This window comes from Diachasma alloeum, unplaced genomic scaffold (genome assembly GCF_001412515.2).
Source record: "Diachasma alloeum isolate Michigan unplaced genomic scaffold, Dall2.0 Dall_scaffold_00291, whole genome shotgun sequence".
Classification (NCBI taxonomy): domain Eukaryota; kingdom Metazoa; phylum Arthropoda; class Insecta; order Hymenoptera; family Braconidae; genus Diachasma; species Diachasma alloeum.
The window spans coordinates 1,555,299-1,576,600 of record NW_021680430.1 but is presented as its reverse complement, the minus strand read 5'-3'; the positions used below and the strand labels follow the sequence as shown (position 1 = coordinate 1,576,600).

Below are 21,302 nucleotides of genomic sequence, written 5' to 3'. Positions count from 1 at the left end.
TCATTCTAAGACAAATTATTGAAGATCAGGTAATTGCTTGGATGAACATCAACGCATAATAACGTAGGAGAAGCTGATCTCATCGATTATTTTTACAGCTCGATACATATCAATCGAACAGTGAATGATTCCCTATGCTCATAGTGTAAAAAAAAACCATTACTTCACTATAAAAGCCAAGATCTAGTCTAGCTCTATCGAATAATCTCATTCACCGTTCTTCAGTGCGTTAACAATTTAGCACGATTAATGTATATATTTTGCAATATATATTTTCCTCCATTAGTAAAAAAAAAATTGTTTGCACGGTAACTAGAGTCAAAACCCCAAATAAACGAATAAATAAAAAAATTACTTCTAGAAATCTAGGCAATGGTTCTTCAGCGCCCTTTCCATTCAAATTATTCCTTCACTTTTTACGTTCACATAATGTTTAGGCATTTTTCATGCGTTACTTTTACCGTTGAACGACTCTACCAATTATTACTGATAATAACAATGTGATTCAAAACTTGCCAATACAGGCAAAAAAAAAAACAAAAAAAATCATTAACAAAAGTACCCACGTTCTACGAGCAACAGCACCAATTATCGTGTTCTTGAAATAAGGAAGAATGAAGAATGTCAATCCTTCGGGTGGAACAGCCCCGGGATGAGATCAGCTGAGTCAGTTTGGGAGAAGAATATCACCAGAAGAAATGTTCCGAAACATTTTCCATAATCCTAGGGACTCCCACGTGGTGACTGTTGAGCTTCATTATTTCTCTTAGATTGTACCAACTTGGGTACGGTTACCAGCACCGTTCAAACCGAAGTTTGGTGTCAATCCAACGACTTGATTGATCTTGGAGTTACGAGTGAGGGGTTTGTGTTGACGCATGGACTCCATAGAGTGCTGCCAGAGCCAGCAGTTGCGACAGAAGTATCTGAAGCACATCTGAAAGGGAAAAAGAGAATTTATTTCGTGGACTGAGGGGATTTTTCTAACCATTATTATTACTTTTTTAAGAGTCGAATTTTGTGATTGTAAATTGAAAGAATAGAGATGAAAAAATTGGAGAATTTATGCTCGAGAATTTTTGAAGGGAAGATCTCAAGGGGTAAGACTCACAGAAAAATTAGAAGTTATCAATTTTTATCTGTAAAATATCTGTCAATGAGTCACTTAATTAATTAATTTGATTTGTTTATTCAAGTCAAGACAGTCATCCATTAAGGATATCCAAGTATCTTTTACAGTCTGATACAGATTAAATATAGATTCCACTATTTTCAATCATCAAATTTGTCAATTAAATTGAGTGAGAAAAATTCGAAAAAAATCATAAATATTCCGCGTCATTCTAATTACATTTTGCATAGCATTATTTTTTAAACATTCGTAAATATAAATATTTCGTATAAATAAATAATTGAAATTGTTTTACTGTCGAAATCTCATTTTTTTTTTATGTATAAAATCAATTTCTAGTACAATTCTGAATATGAATAAATTTGTTACGATTTTGAACAAATGATTTTAGTGGTGAAAAGCTGATTGTTAATAAATTATTTATAGAAAATGCTCGTAATTTTCCAAAACTGCAATTTATAAATTATTTCCTCAATCTTCCTCCAAAAGTAAACTCTCAAATTTTTTTTTCAGATTTGAAAAATGTTTTCCAACGGTTCAATATCGAGATTCAAATTTAGACCTACAAAGTTTAAATAATAAAATCATTGCAAAAATGTCCCGAGACTTAGGGCCCAATGGGGCTCAAATGGAATGAGAATTTCACATGTAATTCATGAGGAAAAATTTCATTTAAAAAAATTATAGTATTGAAAATTGTAAAATTTACCGGCTCACGACAGAAGTATGGCCCCTGCTGCACACGACACCCAGAGCACACTGAATCCTCGAGGTACGGATCAATCTGCACCTTCTTCGTAAATTTGGCTGTTTTAATTTCAATGAATGCAGCAGCAACTGCCTTTCTGTAGGATCGTTTACTGCTGAATGTCAAACGAGCTGATCCAATGGGATACTTGTGTTTGTCAGTGTCAATACCACAGTAAATAACGTCATCAAAAAGATCATCCATGACCGTTGCCAGGCCTTCAGCTGTGAGCATACCATGGAGGGCTCCCACAAAAACTGTCTTTCCTGGGTCCAATTTTTGAGACGTTGACTTTGAGTAGTTGCTGTTACTCAGTGCCCAAGGAATTACTTGGACCTGGAATATAATAACGAGAAATTATGAGTGAAGAATGTATGAAAAAATTTAATCGAAAAATTTGGCGTTTCCTTAGGGAAATTTTATTAAATATTAGAGTTTTGTCGGAATTTTATTGAATAATATGATTATAATAATATGCTAATGATCCATTAAATAATGTGAACAGTCTGTGATTTAAAAACATCAATAGATTCTGTTTCTTTAACAGAAATTCTCCTGCATAAATTTCCATAATAAAATCCAAAAGGACAAACTGAGAAAATTCGATTGGTTTTCAAATGTATTTGAATTCTATTAGAAATTCTATTTGTTTTTATTGGTTTCTGTTGGGAAATTCGACAGAAAAAATTTCATAAATTTTGATAATTTATACATAAATTATTTTGCTGTTTTTTTTTTACCAAATATCTATCCGGAAATGAGCAAAGAAACTACCAGAAAATATTATAAATATACCTGTTTCCCTTTCATCCTCTTGGATGAAATTTTGTAGTAATAACTTCCACCATTCGAGAACACATGTGTGCAACACGACAGCAATGCCTTTACTTGTTTCTCTGACTCGAAAATTATGTAAGCGTATCCCTTGGGCTGGGCTGTCGATTGCTCCTTTCCTGGCCATTCAACTTTTATCGGTCCAAACTGTTTGAAAGTATGAATGAGTAGTGCCTCTGTAATGTCCCACTGCAATCCTCCGAGGAAAACTTTGGACGAGTATCCTGTTGGCTTCTGCGTACGCATCGGTAAAGTACCACTCCAGGTGTGCGTAGCCTCGCAGAGGGCTGTAAATTGATAACGATTAATCGATTGATTGATTGTTAATTCTAACGATTTAAGTAGATCTTGACTATTGGTCAGTTTTCAATCAATATCTCGAAATCTTAGGGAGATAGCGAAATTTTTGTCATGACCTTTTTTGTAGCTCTCAATTCGCTCTAGAAAAAAGGTCATTATGAAAATTTCGTTATCTCCCTTAGATTCTGAGATATTCCGGGAAAACTCAGCTGAGGGCTAAGTTGTCAGAAAATAATCAGACGAAAAAGACTTCCTACTCAATCTACTATTACTCAACATCCCTATGACCCCCCTCATCCTTATTCTGACCCTTGGGACCCTTGATCTGATCCTTGTGACTCTTCATCTGACCCTGGCGAACCTTATTCTGACCCTTTCGACCCTTATTCTAACCTTGTGACCTTTAATCTGACAATTGTAACCCTTAATCTGACCCTTGTAACCTTATTCTGACCCTTTCGACCCTTATTTTAACCTTGTGACCTTTAATCTTACCCTTGTGACCCTTATGATCCCTAATCTAACCCTCGTGAACCTTATTCTGACCTTCATAATTCTTAATCTGACCTTGGTGAACCTTATTCTGACCCTCGCGATCCTTATTCTGACCCTCATGACCCTGATTTGGACACTTATGACCCTTATTCTGACCCTCATGACCGTTATTTTGTCTCAATTTTGGAGTCTTAACTTCAAATACCAAATTTTCATCACCAGAGGTCCATTTGGATTTTTATAATATAGAGAGATTATCATCGGATATAATTATTACTATTTATTATCAATCCCCTTATGATAATTAATGTTATTTACCAGCAGCATTCCTGTGAAATTTGGCAGCACGATCCAACGAGAATACTGATTCAGCATTGGGTGAGTTGACATTCACAGTGTGATTGCTGTTTGGACAGCAATGGTGATGACGAATTCCATGTGGTGATGGTAGCTGATGAGGGGCAGGTGGAAATTTTTTCATCGTCATACGTTGAATAGCAGCTGCCCGATTATTGTGATACCTCTCCATGTCTGAATCGATCATTGAATTGATTGAATCCGAGCAGTATGAACGATTCAGTGATAAAACGCTCATCATGTCAGACAGGGAAAAATCCATACCACTACCTCCACTCATGTCAGAATCTGCTGGTGAATTGGATCGGGAGCAATTGCAGCCAATCATGTGGGGATGATCCATCGTTGGGCTACTGCAATCACTAATTATAAAACAATTTTTGCTTCAGTATTAAACGAATACATTCAGTACGGAAAATACGTCAATCGATAGATAAATTCATTAGAATTTAATTTAAATTTGAAAGGACTTGAAATATTGAAGACTGAGATGAATGGTCTAACGGATTATTTAGTTGAAATTGTATTGTAGTTTAATTCTGAAGGAAGAGTGAGGTAAAACGGACTGTTTTTAATCGTTAACAATTTTTGAAAATTAAACTGCGTGAGAAAAATTAGTAAAAATGATCGGATTCAGTCAAGTTGATTTTTCCAAAAAATTATCATTTTTTAAATATTGTTTTCATTAATAAATAATAGGCATTTTTCAACCTTTTGGAAATATCGTTTTTTGAATGATCAATTTCTGATAAGATTTTGAATATGGATGATTTTTTACAATTTCTAAAAATAAATTTTACGGTAGAAAATTGATTGTTCATAAACTATTCATACAAAAAAGTCGCAATCTTGAAATATTCACATTTTTCAACGATTCCAGGAATTATTTTGAAACGTAAACTTTCTCATTTTTTTCGTATTCAAAAAATATTCAAAAATTGATGGTATGATAATGATGAACAAAATAATTTTTATTTATTTATTTTCAATTTCAATTCAATACCTGTAAGGTGGAGAGCCTCGTATAGGACGACCATAGCAATTCGAGTGAATTGATGAAGACGGTGAGCCCATGTGATTGTAGTGTGAACGAGTCGACGATGGAGATGAGTTGGTTGTACTTGGGGAGTAGCTGTAAGGATACGAATTAATACTGCCAGTAGTACTGGGACTTTCTGGTGTGGTCATCGAGTTCGGTGTACTCGGCATGTCGATGTTGGATGTGTACGTCTCGTAGCCACTACTATCATCATCGTACTGCTGGAAAATATCATGAAACAGGCTTTATTTATTATTTCAATCAATTTTGCTGTTCATTAATTTGTTAACGATTTGTTAACGAGCCAAGTTCGTTAATTTGTCGTAGATGCGACGTTTCGGTCAATATTATAGCTTTTCCAGTTATAGTATAGTTATTTTTGGTAATAAATTAGCAATATGCTTCCGAATGGTTATTTTGCGCATCACTTCCATCTATCATGTATAATTCATTGTTTATTTCATTTTATTAGATTGAATAAAATTTATTTTCAACTAATTATGCCAGATTTTCAAGTTAGTTGAATTTTATCATCATCATTATTTTTATTATCCCTTTCTTCTATACAACCGATCGTCTTTATATATATCATCTCCTAAACTGTGTACAGCTAGTTAGAATTTTTCTCAGCAACTGGGGAATATTATAAACATTATCTATGAAAACCATGGGAACAATACATCTCAAATCTGAACGATTACAAAGTTTGCATTCAGCAGCAAAAATCCAGAAAATCTCATTTTCCTCTACAACTCATTTCAATATTTCTTCCACAAAAATTTCCTTTCAGCTGACATATTCCTCTTATCGATTTCGCCAATGCCAACGCATGAGGAAAATTCCCATGAAAATGTGAGAACAAAGGATTCACCCATTAATTTCTCACACTTATCTCTCCTGGAACTGACTTCTATGCGTGAAAGTTTGTAAATAACTCTGCAATAGTTCCTTCCCTGTTACTTTGAATTAGCTTCGTAGCACAATCCTTGGAAAATATCCAAAATAATACAGCGTAATGCCCTGTAGTTTTTACCATGCCTATGGTGAAGGAGGGAGAGAGAGATAAACGAAAATGAGTAGAAAGAAGCTAGTGGTTGTTGCTAACACCCTAGTACAGATATTACATAGAGTTGTTTGGCTCGTGCCGCGGAAAATTCTTTGGCTCAGCTGTAAACCGGGTCGCCCTTAACGTCCCTCACATTCTACAAATTCATATTATCCACTCGGACTATTGTACTCGATGCCTAATGTGGCCACTTTGGATTTTAACTTCGGAGGAAGAAAAAGTTATACTCGCTGTAAGCAATGCTAAAGTGTACGCGGATTCGATTGTACGACAAGAAGGAAATGGCAATAAAAATTTGCGTGGACTATTCCGCCTGATGAATCACCTCGTATATCATGTGTAAGAGAACTTGGAAGCATATTCTGGATGCTCGTGAATTGCATTTCACAGACTATAAGTATCCGCAAATGTGCATGTATTTTAGGATGATAAATAACAGAGGACAATGCAGAAACAACGATTATTTTTATCTCTAGGCTGATACTTATCAGGAATTTCGTACGTGTCGATAGAATTCCGTTGGAATTCTGATAGGAATTCTAGTTGAATTTTTTCCAATTGTTTAATATATATTGTTCTGTGGGAAAAAAGCTTGAGATGCTGATTTTTCTGGGTAACTGATCCTCTTGAGATATTTTATATAAAAATTTTTGGGTATAAATGTTCTGAATTTTGTCTCTGGGATTTTATCAGGGGAAATTAAGGAGAATACAACGGAAAACGTTGGAAATTTGGGTTAAAAAAAGACATTGCAGTGGCATAATTGGTTTTTTGATAAGGGAAGTTACTTTCGAGTGAATTGACGTAAAAAATCAATATCATTATTTGATTAAGTTTTAACAAAATTTCAGTCAAAATTCAATAGACTTTTTTAAAGAAAATGATAGGTTTTTTGATACGTTTTTTCATACGTAATGTAGTGTATAAGAAAAAAAATTGTTTCCATCTCGTCAAAACTACCGCAATTTTTTTTGTAATTATCAAAAATGTTGGTTTTAATCAGAACCTTGAAAAAAAATCTTTAGAGGCTGATTTTTTTTAAATTTAGCTTCTGCGATTTTATCGTGAAAAACTCAAAATACTGCGGAAAATTTTTCCGAAAATTTGTGTTAAAAAATACGTTACAGTTGAATAATTAGCTTCACGCAAAAAACAATATCATTATTTGATCAAATTTTAACAGAACTAAAATAGAAATGCAATAGACTTTTTAAAGGAAACACTAGGTTTGTTAAAAATTATTTTAAAGTGAAGCGCTAGGTTTTTTCGATGAATTTTTTCATACGCGATCTAGTGCATCAGAAAAGAAGTTTTTTGTTCCATTTCGTCAAAGCTACCGCAGTTAATTTTTTTAATTATCAAGAATGTTGTTTTCACAAATTCTTCTATTAGTCTGAAAAATTGGGAAATGTCTCTCGAACATGAATGGACAAACACCTTCAATTGCCAGGTTTTCAGATTCGAGAGGGTACAGACACGGTAATTCTGGGGGTTCTCAGAAGGGAAGAATTATAAGTCCGAATTTAATAAGCTATCCAGCATTGAGTTACAGTATCGACAGCAATTCTAGGTACTCGTGCCCTCTCTGTATGTTCATATCGCTGTATTGAAACGTCATGTACAGATGTGGAAAGCACAAAACATTTACTATCTATTGAACGAGTGAAAATCGAATATCTTTGAAGTGCTAAGAGTATGGCATCAAACGGAGAAAAAACAATTTTTAGAAAATGAGAGGATTTTTCACAAACTTTCCAAAAATCAGTTGTTTCTCTTCTCCTTCAGAAAATTATAATTCGTCATTGATTTTAATACGAATATCTAGTACCACAGGAGGGAGAAAACGAGATTAAATTTTTTTTTTTAATAAAAACAATTCATTTCGTCTGATGAAATTATGAAGTTCTACGAATAATTTTCATCGATCAAATGTCTTCAAATTGCTAATAACTCAACAATAAAGAAACAAAAATGATTTTTTATCAAATGAAAGAATTTTTTTTCGGAAATCCGTTGTTTTTCTTTCTCTTGAGAAAACTATAATTCTTCATTGATTTTAATACGACTATTTAGTACCAAGGGGAAGATTTTGTATCTTTTTTCCTCAAATAGAAAAGATTCTACTCTTGATTAAATCATCAAGTGCAACAAATAATTTTCATATATCAAATAAATCAAGAAAAATTAATTTTTCTCAAATGAAGAGATTTTCCTTTCCGAAGAACAGTTTTGTTTTCCTTGAGCAAATTACAATTCTTTATTTATTTTAATAGGATTATCTAGAACCTCAGAACAGAGAAAATAAGATTTTTCGTAATTTTTTCCGAAATAAAAATGATTTATTTCATTTAGCAAAATTGTCAAGTGCAATGAATAATTTTCAAGGATATTTTTCGTTATAACCAACCTGATAGTTGAACTGCTGACTCTGTCCATGACTGGGTCCATACTGTTGTGCATGATGTCGATATCCTGGGGATGAACCTGTTGATGATTGACTGCCCATCAAGGACCCTCTGGGCATCCCGAGGCCAAATAAATCGGAGATCGACATGTCCCCTGCGAAAATGATTCAATTACGTTATTTTGGAGGAGATACGAATAACTTTGAAATTCTCGGGGAAGATACAACTCCGTTGTGAATCGCAAACAAGTGAATACCGAGAAATTATAACAAAAGTATGACGATAACAGTTCAGAAAAATATGTCGTGATATATAGGTGCAACATGATTAGTGCAACTAATTTATTGAAACATTAAATTCGAAGGTGTAAAATTAGTTTTATCTTTATAACGGAAGATCTTTTTTTTTCAAATTTTTTTAACGAGAAATAATTTTAATACTTTTATTTTGGAGTTTATTATCTTCAAAGGGATTCTTCAATTCAAAATAATTAGTTGAGCTATTGTATTGAAACATTTAAACATGAACTCTTTAATTCTTTTCATCTTTATGAAGAGAGATGTTTTTTGTTATTTTTCAATGAGCAGTAATTTTTAATTTGTTAATTTTTGGACTTAATTACATTTGAAGGGATTCTCTTTAATCCAAAGGGATTAGTTGAACTATTGCATTAAAATATTTAAAGGTGGAATTAGCAGGAAAATTTGAGAATGATAGAAATTAGAAGAAATTTTGTTTTCAATGAAATTTTTTATTTTTTTTATTTTTGTTTTTTCATATTTTCAAAGGGATTTTCTTTGATAGAAGAGGATTAATTGAACTATTGTATTGGAACATTTAGAGGTGGAATTAGAGGGCTTAAAATTCTTTATCCGCTTAATGGATTTTTTTGACAGAAGGGAATTAATTGCACTATCATATTAAAACATTAAAATATGAAATTAGGTCTGATTTTTTTTTCCCTTCACACTTTGTTCAAAGAGAATTTTTTTTTCATTTTTGGTTTTTCATACTTTCAAATGGATTTTCATGGCTAGAAGAGGATTAATTGAACTATTGTACTAGAACATTTAAAGATAAAATTAAAAAGTCTAAAATTCTTTTCCCCTTCATAACAAGAGAAGTTTTTTCAACGAAAAAAAAAAAAAAATTCTGTTTGTTTTTTCCTACTTTCAAGTTGAATTTTTTTGGTGGAAAATTATTAGGTGAACCATTGAAGTGGAACATTTGAAGATGAAATTAGAAGGTCCAAAATTCTGTTCTCCTTTACGAGGACAGATTTTTTTTCAAAAAAAAAAAAAAAAAATATCAAGAAATTTTTTTTTTTCAATTTTTCGAATTAATTTTAATTAATTTTTTTTTTACCTTCAAAGGCATTCTCTTTGATCGTCTCGGGCCTGCATCCGGCCTCCTGTGAATGCCACGGGTAGTGCGGTCCAGGTGTAGGTGTTGGGGGTGGTGGCAGATCAAGCAACAAGTTACTCAGTGACTTTCCAAATTGATGTAGAGGCTCTCGTGCAATCGGCTGCTGCTGATGTTGCTCTCTCTTCATTATGGAATCCCTCTGCTCCATCTGCATTTGCATGGTCTCCCTATGCTGAGGGTGCTTCATCGTCTCATCGTTCGATATCTCCAATGGATTTCCATTCTCCCCTTCAAACGACATGGCCAACTGAAACACAAAATAAACAAATAAAAAATATCAAAAGCCTTTATTCAATAATTGAATTAATTAATCATGATATCATCTATTGTTCCATCTCACCAATTCAGTAGCGAAGCGGTCAAACAGCTCAAGTCGTTTTTTACAATTGCCCAGTTTTCCATGAATATCTCGGAATCTAAGGCAGATTGCAAAATTTTTGTCATAACCTTTTTTAGAGAGCGAATTTAGAGCTACGAAAAAGGTGATTACAAAAATTAGGCTATCTCCCTTAGATTCGGTGATATTCCTCAAAAACTCAGCTGGCAGTTGAGTCGACTTAAACCGTTTTACCGTTTCGTTATTGAATTGTTGTAGTGCACGAGGGAAAACCGAATTATTTAACACGAACCGAATTATTTTGCGTAGAGAATGATGAGACTGGTGCGTCGTTCATTACACTTCGACTGGCTATCGTCGTATGATTCCGTTTACGAATGTATCACACAAAGAGACCGATCGTAGTGCGAATAAAAACAAATTTTTCGATGGATTAAGGGGTGCGAGCGGGGGGAGTGGGAAAGAACAAAGAAAACCCAAGTCCCATGTTCCTGGAACTGAGGGGAGAAAAACTATCAAGTATACATTGAACCGGTGTGAAGATACAAAAGAGTACCTGTGATTAATTACAACCTGTGGTCGCCAAATTCTGGAAATATCGCCCTGAGGAATCAGCAAAACAGGAGGGGAATTATTGCTGGATACGGAATATGTGGAAATTGGAGGTGAACTCATCAACACGAATAGGTGATTGCATATTTTCAGATAATAAACTGTGACAAACTGTGATAAACTGTGACAAATAGAAATAATAGAAGAGAAAAAATGATTCAATACTAATTACGAACCCAAATGAAAAGTATTGCAAATCTGAAATAATATTCAAATAATATCCAAATCCATAAATATTGCAATTATATAATTTTCAATCCACTTTAAATTATTCAACACGAATCCTATTCGAGTTATTCAATTTTTCAGGTGATGAATCCTGACGAATGGCAATAATAAGAGGAAAAATAATTGAATATTAATAATGAAGTCAGACGAAATAATGAAATATCGAAAATGCGTCGTAAGGGAGGGGGTGGGGCCCATTTAATTCCCATTTTTCGAACACTTTTGACTTTTTTTAAATATTAATGGGGGTTGAAATGTTGATGAAATTCAATAATTTTTTTTTTCAATACAAAAAGCAATTCTTTCTCTTTGTGACGAGCCAATTGATAAATCTGTTTTTGAGTTATGAACAACTGAAAAACAGTCTAAAGTGTCCATTTTACCCCATCCTCCCCTAAATTTTTTAACACACGATAAATTATTCAAGACGAATCCTATTGGAATTGTTCAATTTTTCAATTGATAAATCGTGACGAATGGAAATAATTCGAGGAAAAATAATTAAATATTAATAATCAAATCAGACGAAATAATGAAATCTCGAAAATGCGTCGCAAGGGAGGGGGTGGGGCCCATTTAATTCCCATTTTTCTCAAAAGAAATCAACAAATGAGATGAAAATATATTTTTAAAGGCCACCCATCAATACGTGGCTATTTAATTTAGGGGAAGTTGGGGTAAAACGAACACTTTTGACTTTTTTAAAAATATTAATGAGGGGTTGAAATGTTGATGAAATTCAATAATTTTTTTTTCAATACAAAAAACAATTCTTTCCCTTTGGGACGAGCCTTAACTGCTCTCAACTGATAAATTTGTTTCTGAGTTATGAACAATTAAAAAGAGTTTCAAGTGTCCATTTTACCCCACCCACCCTTCAATTTTTCAACACAATATAAATTATTAAAGACGAATCCTATTCAAATTGTTCAATTTTTCAGTTGATAAATGGTGACGAATGGAAATAATTCGAGGAAAAATAATTCAAAATATGAATGACGAAACCAAACGAAAAATATCGAGAATGCGTCGCAATAGGGGGTGGGGCCCACTTAATTCCCATTTTTCTCGAAAAAAAAAATCAATAAATGAGATGAAAGTACATTTTGAAGGCCACCCATCACACGTGGCTACTGGCGTAGTTTCACGGTGGTCGAAAGGTTTTGTTTACAAGGGGTATTCTATCGCCGAGATCAGAGGCTCTCAGTCGGCCACCCTTTTCTCGGAAATCACGAGGACAAAGACACGGTTGATCTACACCGAAATTCGCGATGGAAAAACAATTTTCAAGTCAAAATTCGCTGGTCTTCTCCCTCAACAATTGATCGATAAATCGTGAGAATAATTTTGAATGAAAGAACGTGAGATCATGCTTACCTGTTGCAAGAGGGACGGCATGTGGTTGCTTCTGTTTTTTATTTTTTCTACGCACTCTTCGACGACTTGTTGTTCATTTCTTCACAATTTTAAATAATAAATAATTGAAAAAAATAGGGAAACTAAACTTTTACTGTGAAATCAATGAATGAGTTGACAAGTTTCGGTTTAAAATCTGCAGTTTGGCGAGTGCTTATGGGGTAATTATCGGATTATTGAGGATTATTCCATTTTTTAATTGGAGAAATGTTTTGTAAGTGTCGTCTACCCCCCCGAAAATGTCTCTAGGCACTAAAGGGTGATCTGTAAATTTTTGTAGAGGGCTTAATTTCGCAAACACTTCTCGCGATTCTCAATCAGTTCAACCACGCTCGGCGGCACTCAGCAAACTGAATTGAGAATTGAGTGTCTCCCCAGTCTCACCCCCGCTCTCTCGAGCGCAATCGGTGGTTTCGGATGAAACGCATGCGCGTCCGTCAGGGACCGCCCCCTGAATCGGCTCGCAGGGTTGAAGGAAATTAATTGTGTAATTATGTGTTCTGATTTTTTTTGCGGAAAAATTAGTTAGGGATATCTAAGCATTTTTTTTTCTCCAGTGAAATGTTTTTCTACTTTTGTAGTCTAACATCAGAGCTTTCATGTGAGTCCGATTTGACCCTAGTTTCCGGACATTTTACAATTTAATGATTTTATTATTTAAACTTTGCAGGGCTGAATTTGAATTTCGATGTTGAAGCGTTAGGAAATATTTTAAAAATATGAAACAAGTGGGAAAATTCTTCGGAATGGTTATTTTGCACATCATTTCCATCTATCATGTATAATCCCATTGTTTATTTCATTTCATTAGATTGAACAAGATTTCTTTTCAACTAATTTTGCCAGATTTACAACTTAGTTGAATGTTATCATCATCGTTATTCTTGTTATCCATTTCTTCTATACAACCGATTGTCGTTTTACGGTTCCATCTCTCCCCTCGCCCTTCGATAAAATGTTAATAGAAAAATTTCATTTGTACATACTTGAATGAATTTGAAACATCACATTTGAAGAAACCATCAGAAAGCTCACGTTCAGGAAAATTCATGAAAAATTCGAAATTTTCAACAATCATCATAAAAATCAAATCAATCGATATAGCTATCGTAATCATCTTTTCACTTGGACTTAATGGCATTAAAACAAACATTTTAAGCTATGATTGAGTTCATTTGAAGCATGATATTCAAAGATATCCCCGGAATTCTGATTTTCAAAAAATACAAAATTTTTGCAAATTTTCAAATAAATCAAAATAACGATTATTGCTATCACCTTCATCTTCGAACTCGGTCAAAAGAACATCCAAACAAATTTTTCAAGCCATCAGTCAATCAATCCAGAACATTTTCTTCAGTTATCGTGGGACAATCGATTTTCGAAAAAATTCGAAAATTAAAAAACTAATCGATGAACTAAATTTTAATTCAGGGGGATGGATAGGGCTCAACAATACCTACATTTGAAAAAGAAGATTCAATTCCATACATTCGTTAGCGACCAATTAAAGAGAAACACGCGTACGGACCAGGTCTAAAAATCGCATTTTCGAAATTGCAAATCGCATTCTCGAATCGCAAATCACAAACACAATTCTGGGACTAGGTTGTGAGATAAATAACAAATAACATCATTTAGACCAAAAAATCAAGGCGCTTTATTCATCTCAATTATATTCTATGTGAGCTGTCGACGAATCCAGCATCTCCACTTCAGAACTCATGTCACCTGTGGAATAATTCACAACATCTCGAGATCGATTTTCAGTTTTATCAGTTGTGTTCTCATCGTTTTTCCCCGAGTCTTCGCCCCAACGTGAGAATAAATTCACTCGTAATTTGTTGATTTCTTGATCCTGAGCTCCAGCAGGTCCAGCTGCCTGATTGTCTGAACTATCGGCGGCTTGCGGGGGGACTCGAGCCTCTGAGAATTTATACTTTGGCATTTCAGTTGGAGCATCTGAAATCAAGTAGATTTTTCACTTTTTTCACGAAAAAAGTACGAAGCGGTCTTGAGGTAAAATAAAAACACAAAAATGAAAGTGAAATAGAAACAACAAAAACAAATTTGGATTTGGAAAGACGAAAGGAAGATTGAGCTGATAACGACGAAGTTTTTACCGAGATAGGGGGGACTTTCATCAATAAGTTGCTCCATAACATATCCGAGCATTGTTGTCGTGAATGTATCGTCTCTCCTGAGTCCAAGGGCCCGGTGAAACGCATCCACAGCCTCCTGAGTATTTCCAATTAGCGCGTGGATGAAACCAATGGACGAATAGGTCGATGGATTCAATGGATTCAGTACTAAAGCCTGAGGATGGTGAATCCAACAAAAGAGCATAGATTAGTATAAATTAATTATCAGTTCCCCTCGATCATCTCCATGATCTCCAAGATTTTTCGTCACCTGTTGATGATAGTCGAGGGCCTCTTCGTATTTTTTTAGTTTCCTACAGGTATGTCCCAAGTTGTTCAGCAATGCCTCCCATTTGCTGGGTAGAATCACGTCTTTCAGTCCATTCTGAATCCTCTTCATTGCCTCTTTGAATTGTTTTTCTGCTGTTTTGTAACTGCAAATGATACGAATGATTGAATAAAACCACGAGACGAATTAAATTCAGTAATGAAGTACTAAAACAGTTCAACTCAATTGTGACTATAGGTCAGTTTTAAATGAATATCTCGGAATCTAAGGCAGATAGCGAAATCTTTGTTAGAACCTTTTTTCTAGATCTCAATTCGCTCTACAAAAAAGATTATGACAAAAATTTCGATATCTCCCTTAGATTCGGAGATATTCCTGGAAAACTCGGCTGAGAGCCAAATCGACTTGAAAAGTTTTACTGGTTCGTAACTGAATTGTTGCGCCTTCTCACGTCTCTATTAATTTATTGAAAAGTGCACGATTTGCTGCAGCCTTACTCCATATTGTAGAAGGATATCACTCCAGTCTCGTGGATAACGAACGGATCGTTGGGTGCAATAGTCTGTGCCTGTTGGAAGAATTTGTCAGCTAATTTGAGATTATTCGTCAGACCGCACTCCAGGCCGATGTACAAGAGTGGCAAATGACAGCCTTTCATCAATTGCGAGGCCTTGAAGTACGCAGCCATTGCCTGATCATGTTCATTTTCAACGGCAAAGGAGTGCCCATAAGCCAGCCAGGCTGGACCGAACAAGCGATCAAGAGCCGTTGCCTTCGCCAAATATCTCCGTGCATGGTCACTCTTCCCTGAAAATCATCGTCATTAAGGGGATTCACACGGTTTTTGGCGTAGATACGTCGATGTGTTCATTATGGGGGGCCATTTAGGGAAAAAGTCCTTATGGTTCCTTATCGGCAGTAGCGCCATCTGTCGAAAGTCTGGAAAATTCTAGATTTTTCTAGTAAATTCGAGAACATTCTCCACTGTTTGCAGGAATAAATTACGATGAGTCTGAAGGCCCTCGGGCGATGGCCAGTCACAAGCTTCTTGTGACGAATTACGTTAAACATAAAATAAAAATACATTACAATTTTGGGGGATCCTTCGCGGTATTATATTCTGAGGTATTATTGCACGAAAGAGATCAAATTTGTGGATCACAAATTTCGGATGCGAAGACCATAGACGTTCACGTAAAATTATAAAGAATTATTGTATAGACATTCACGTAAAATTACGGCTGTATCAAAGATACAGTCGAAACAATTTCGAAACATTTTCGAAACAATTTCCGGACCTTCTGCTATAGAATTTGAATTCAATTTCGCGTGTTAAATAAAAAAAATTGGAGCGTTGACGGTACACCCTTGAATCAAGATTATGGACTTACCTATTCCAAAATAGTAACAACCAACAGCGAACCAAGCGAGAGCCATATCGGGATATAAATCGACGAGTTTGTGTGCGAGATAAAATAACGCTGAAAATGAAAAAAAAATATTGATGTCGAGAATTGAAAATTTAACAGAAAAATCATCGATTCGGTTGTGGAGTGGTAAAGGGCAACGACTCGGATTCCCATTTCATTGATTTCCTACACTATTGAACAATTTTGGCTAATATTTTTGGAGATGTTCACGTGACGGTTCAGTTAAAATTGAGAATTCACTATTTTATGGCAAATTAACAAAAACTGTGAATTTGATTTCAATTGTTCCCTGAAAATTGTTGACAACACATCCTTGGATTCCCAATTCATTGAAAATTAATAGTCATTTGGTACTGAATATTCAGGTTTTCCTTGAAAATTTAGGTAATTTGGGGAATCCTCGTCTCTCTGCAGACTCAAAAATTGGAATTCCATTGAATTTTCAATGAAATTCAAAATTTCGTGCTTAAATTGAACTCGCCGTCGTTCTCACAAAAATTTCTACTAAACTGTCCACGAAATTAAATTATTTCCACCAGCGAAATCATCTAGACATGACTTATTTTATCACGAAACGTCAAGAGATTTGTTTTTGAAATTCTTTCCGAAATTCTGCTTCACATAATCAGCAAAAAATGTCGAATTCGACTTATTACGGTTTCCCACACCATTTCCAAAATCAGTAGCTGATGAAAAATGAATAAAAGATTTAATACCCGTCGTCTTCTTCAATTCTACCAAACAAGCAATGTGAACTGGCAAACAAGAGCTATGATACGGATCTTTCTTCAGAATCCTAGAAGACAAGAACAACCAAATTAGCAAAAAACTAAACTAATACTAATAATTTCTTAAAATTTTAACTTACTTCTCCGTAAGATTAAAACACTGATGATAATCGCAGTTATAGTATAATCGTTCAGCCTTGGCCACCTGCATATCCAGGTTCGCACTAATGAGAACGCCTTTGACATTGCAGGACGCCAACGAAACATCCTCCGTAGGTTCCTGATATTTTTTCAATTTACTCTCATAAAGTAATCTCAACAGTTCTCTATCAGCTTCTGAACATTGCTCGTTGAATGGCAGAGATTCCAGCAATTCCCTCTCTGAACAGAAACAATAGCTGTAAAACTCCTCATAAAAAATGAAAAATAATCGAATAATATTTCATTACCCTCAGCAGCAGAGAGCATTTGATTTTGCACTAGGGCTTCAAACGCCTGATAAGAATAAACATCACAGTGTAGTGCTTGTTTGTAGCAATCTGTGGCAACAGTCCTATTGTCAGTTGCTTCGTAAACTCTCCCTTTGACGTATAAAATCGCGCTTTGCACCTGTGGAAATGCCAATCAATTACTTGAAGATTATAACGTTCATCAGACCAAAATCTTTGATTAAAAAAATTCTTTACATTCTTTGGCGCGTCCTGGAGGATGTTGGGATGGGCCATGAAACTGACTCCAGACTGAGATATGTTACTGCAAATTTCCAGTTCGTTTATCACTTGCAGTGCTTCATTGAACTCTTTCGCTTCCAGCAAACTTCGAACGGTTAAATAGTGACACATAAGATCGGTCTGAAAAAAAACAGGCATTCGTTTTCCAGGATTGATCCAACCTTTTATGCGAAACATTTTAGAAATTCCTTCCAGGCATGCGGTCATAGCAAAGCAGAAGAGAAGATGTTGAATTTTTTTATGGAACTGTTTCATGTGGGTAATTTTGAAACTTCTGGTGTGATATTTGCTTTTTTTGTGGATTGATATTATCATTTTGGGTACATGTTAGACATCGGTATAATCATAAATTTTAAATGACGTTAAATCTTGAATGAGTCAATTAGTTGAGATTTCTCTGCAATTTTTAAATTATTAAATTAATCGTCAATTAAATGTTCAAATTCCGAATTAGTTTATCCATCAATAATTAAATTGAGAAGATTGGCGATTATTTGGTTAATCGAAAATTATTTTATGAAATTTAGAATTATTTAATCATGTGACTGAAAATTTAGATTATTAATTAGTTTATTATTTTCCAAATTTCGATGAGGATGCGTAAATTTTAATTATTTTAATGTTCAACTTCTACCAAAAAAATTAATAAAAAACTCCAGTGCTTTCTCTAAAAAATTCTATTGGAATTCCGTAAAACTTATATTGGAGCAATTTTATTGAAAATTAGGTAATTTTCATGCGCATTTTTCAACGGACAGTTAATCATAGAAAAAAGTCTTGATACGGATTATTCCTCACAACTTATTTTATGGCAATTATTTTTATAAGAAGGCTTTAAAAAGAATATTTATAAAAATATTAATTGGTCTATTTAAAATATCAATTGCTCTATTAAAAATGTCTTGAATGTTGATCTTAACTTAGTGAACCCTTCGCATTTATCAATTCATCCTCACCTTTTCTAATCCTCGACTCCTGATGAGATGGGCAGCCCGATGGTACTGTTTCATCAGATACATGCATTGTGCCAGTGTACAAACATCCTTAGGATCATCATTACTCAACGATAAGACTTTGTCAGCCCAGAAGAGAGCCGCACTGTAAAGATGCTGAAAGAGCAACAAACAAACAACAAAGGTCCCACTAAATCAACAATAAAATCAACTTACCAGGTCGATGTAGGATTTTACGAGTTTCCTATAGGTATTCAAATTAATGCCCTTATCCTCATTAAAATTTTGCATTTCACTGGAGTCATTGTCCCCTTCTTGTCTCGACATTTTTATTGTGAAAATTACATTTATTTTTTTTGAGTTGTGGGAAAATGACAGCAGAGAAGAAGGTTATGTTTTTCTCCCGGCTCTCAACGAATTGAAGAGAGTCGAATATGGCGCGCCGCGATAGGGGGGGGGGACGCAAACGGGTTTGGACACGTTCTAGGGAAGATGGCGACAGTACAGAAGCCGGCGTGGGACAGTTGGGCACGGAAATTTGTTGAAATATTCTCGGACGGGCAGATTCTCATCAGGTGGTTAAACAGGGCTCGGTATTGGTGATAGCTTAAGGAAATGCCGTGCCAGTCGACATTTTTAGTGCAGTGGTACGGTGGAAGAACGCGGGACTATTCTCATTTCAAGCGAAATTACTAAGTGATCGAACTGGCCATCGGGCAGTAGATAGAATATAATAAATTGAATCAGCCAGAGAAGAAGTAAATGAGCTATTAGAAACGGGAGACAGGTGATGTACGGTGGATTTGAACATGACGGCGATGTTTTGAACGTAATCATCAAGTTCGGGGGAATTTTCGTGCACACTCGGAGGCGCCAGAAATTTCATTTTCACCTGGGGCCAGTGTCATATCTTGGATTTTTTCGGGGGGAAAGTGAACTTTAGGAAAAATCGTATTGTTTGGCCGAGAGGTGATTGTGATGATTCAAGTGACGGGCTATCCAGAACTGTCAAAGGTATGTAGAAAAAGTAAAAAATAAAAAAAAATTCACCTGGGGTCAAAATGTCATATCTTGGATGTTTTGGGGGGAAAGTCGACTTTCGGCAAAATCGAATTTTTTGGCCGAGTGAGAGTTGATTCCGATGATTAAAGTGACGGGTTATCCAGAACTCTCAAAAGTATATGTCAAAAAATCAAAAAATAGAACTTTTTTTTTTCACCTGGGGTCAAAGTGTCATATCTTGAATTTTTCCAGGGGAAAAGTCAACTTGCGGCAAAATCATACTTTTTGGCCGAGTGAACGTTGATTCCGAGGATTCAAGTGATGGACTATGCAGAACTCTAAAAGGTATGTAGAAAAAGTAAAAAATTAAAAAAAAATTTTTTTCACCTGCGGCCAAAGTCATATTTTTCGGGCGAGTGATTGATTCTGTATTTTCTGGGGCGCCTAATGCTACTGCGCCCCTCACTTGCCCCAAAAACGCAGAAATAAAAAAAAAAATTTTTCGCCCCTAGCCACAGTGTCGTATTTAGGCTTTTTTCGGGGGGAAAGTCGACTTTCGCCAAAATCGAATTTTTCCGCCGGGTGAACGCTGATTCTGTATTCTCTGGCCCGCCTAATGCCACTGAGACTCTCACTTGCCCCGGAAATGCAGAAATAAAAAAATTTTTTTTTTGCACCCAGAGCCAAAGTGCCATATTTAGGCTTTTTTCGGGGGGAAAGTCGACTTTCGCCAAAATCGAATTTTTCCGCCGGGTGAACGCTGATTCTGTATTTTCTGGCCCGCCTAATGCCACTGAGACCCTCACTTGCCCCAGAAATGCAGAAATAAAAAAATTTTTTTTTTCACCCGGAGCCAAAGTGCCATATTTAGGCTTTTTTCGGGGGGAAAGTCGACTTTCGCCAAAATCGAATTTTTCCGCCGGGTGAACGCTGATTCTGTATTTTCTGGCCCGCCTAATGCCACTGAGACCCTCACTTGCCCCAGAAATGCAGAAATAAAAAAATTTTTTTTTTCACCCGGAGCCAAAGTGCCATATTTAGGCTTTTTTCGGGGGGAAAGTCGACTTTCGCCAAAATCGAATTTTTCCGCCGGGTGAACGCTGATTCTGTATTTTCTGGCCCGCCTAATGCCACTGAGACCCTCACTTGCCCCAGAAATGCAGAAATAAAAAAATTTTTTTTTTCACCCGGAGCCAAAGTGCCATATTTAGGCTTTTTTCGGGGGGAAAGTCGACTTTCGCCAAAATCGAATTTTTCCGCCGGGTGAACGCTGATTCTGTATTTTCTGGCCCGCCTAATGCCACTGAGACCCTCACTTGCCCCAGAAATGCAGAAATAAAAAAATTTTTTTTTTCACCCGGAGCCAAAGTGCCATATTTAGGCTTTTTTCGGGGGGAAAGTCGACTTTCGCCAAAATCGAATTTTTCCGCCGGGTGAACGCTGATTCTGTATTTTCTGGCCCGCCTAATGCCACTGAGACCCTCACTTGCCCCAGAAATGCAGAAATAAAAAAATTTTTTTTTTCACCCGGAGCCAAAGTGCCATATTTAGGCTTTTTTCGGGGGGAAAGTCGACTTTCGCCAAAATCGAATTTTTCCGCCGGGTGAACGCTGATTCTGTATTTTCTGGCCCGC

The 21,302-nt window shown here is 35.5% G+C and overlaps 2 protein-coding genes across 4 annotated transcripts; both read right to left on the bottom strand.

Moving 5' to 3' along the window:
• On the bottom strand, positions 1–12,726 carry LOC107039103 (cytoplasmic polyadenylation element-binding protein 1). 3 transcript variants are annotated; one of them, XM_015258570.1, is made up of 8 exons: positions 12,356–12,726; positions 9,742–10,048; positions 8,379–8,530; positions 4,870–5,126; positions 3,828–4,228; positions 2,676–3,001; positions 1,842–2,216; positions 1–937 (listed from the first exon to the last, which is right to left on the bottom strand). In XM_015258570.1, exons 1-8 carry the CDS (start codon positions 12,374–12,376, stop codon positions 767–769), a joined length of 2,010 nt encoding a protein of 669 aa, XP_015114056.1. In that variant the 5' UTR covers positions 12,377–12,726; the 3' UTR covers positions 1–766. The 3 variants fall into 3 exon arrangements, with proteins under 3 accessions (XP_015114056.1, XP_015114054.1, XP_015114055.1); XM_015258568.1 differs by lacking the exon at positions 12,356–12,726 and adding an exon at positions 10,431–10,500; XM_015258569.1 differs by lacking the exon at positions 12,356–12,726 and adding an exon at positions 10,431–10,500 and having other exon boundaries at positions 4,870–5,123.
• Positions 12,727–14,030: 1,304 nt separating this feature from the next.
• On the bottom strand, positions 14,031–19,073 carry LOC107039073 (cell division cycle protein 16 homolog). Its single transcript, XM_015258514.2, has 11 exons — positions 18,883–19,073; positions 18,670–18,822; positions 17,669–17,833; positions 17,432–17,591; positions 17,123–17,363; positions 16,971–17,050; positions 16,216–16,305; positions 15,322–15,631; positions 14,807–14,969; positions 14,518–14,710; positions 14,031–14,356 (listed from the first exon to the last, which is right to left on the bottom strand). Exons 1-11 carry the CDS (start codon positions 18,991–18,993, stop codon positions 14,064–14,066), a joined length of 1,959 nt encoding a protein of 652 aa, XP_015114000.1. The 5' UTR covers positions 18,994–19,073; the 3' UTR covers positions 14,031–14,063.
• Positions 19,074–21,302: the final 2,229 nt, after the last annotated feature.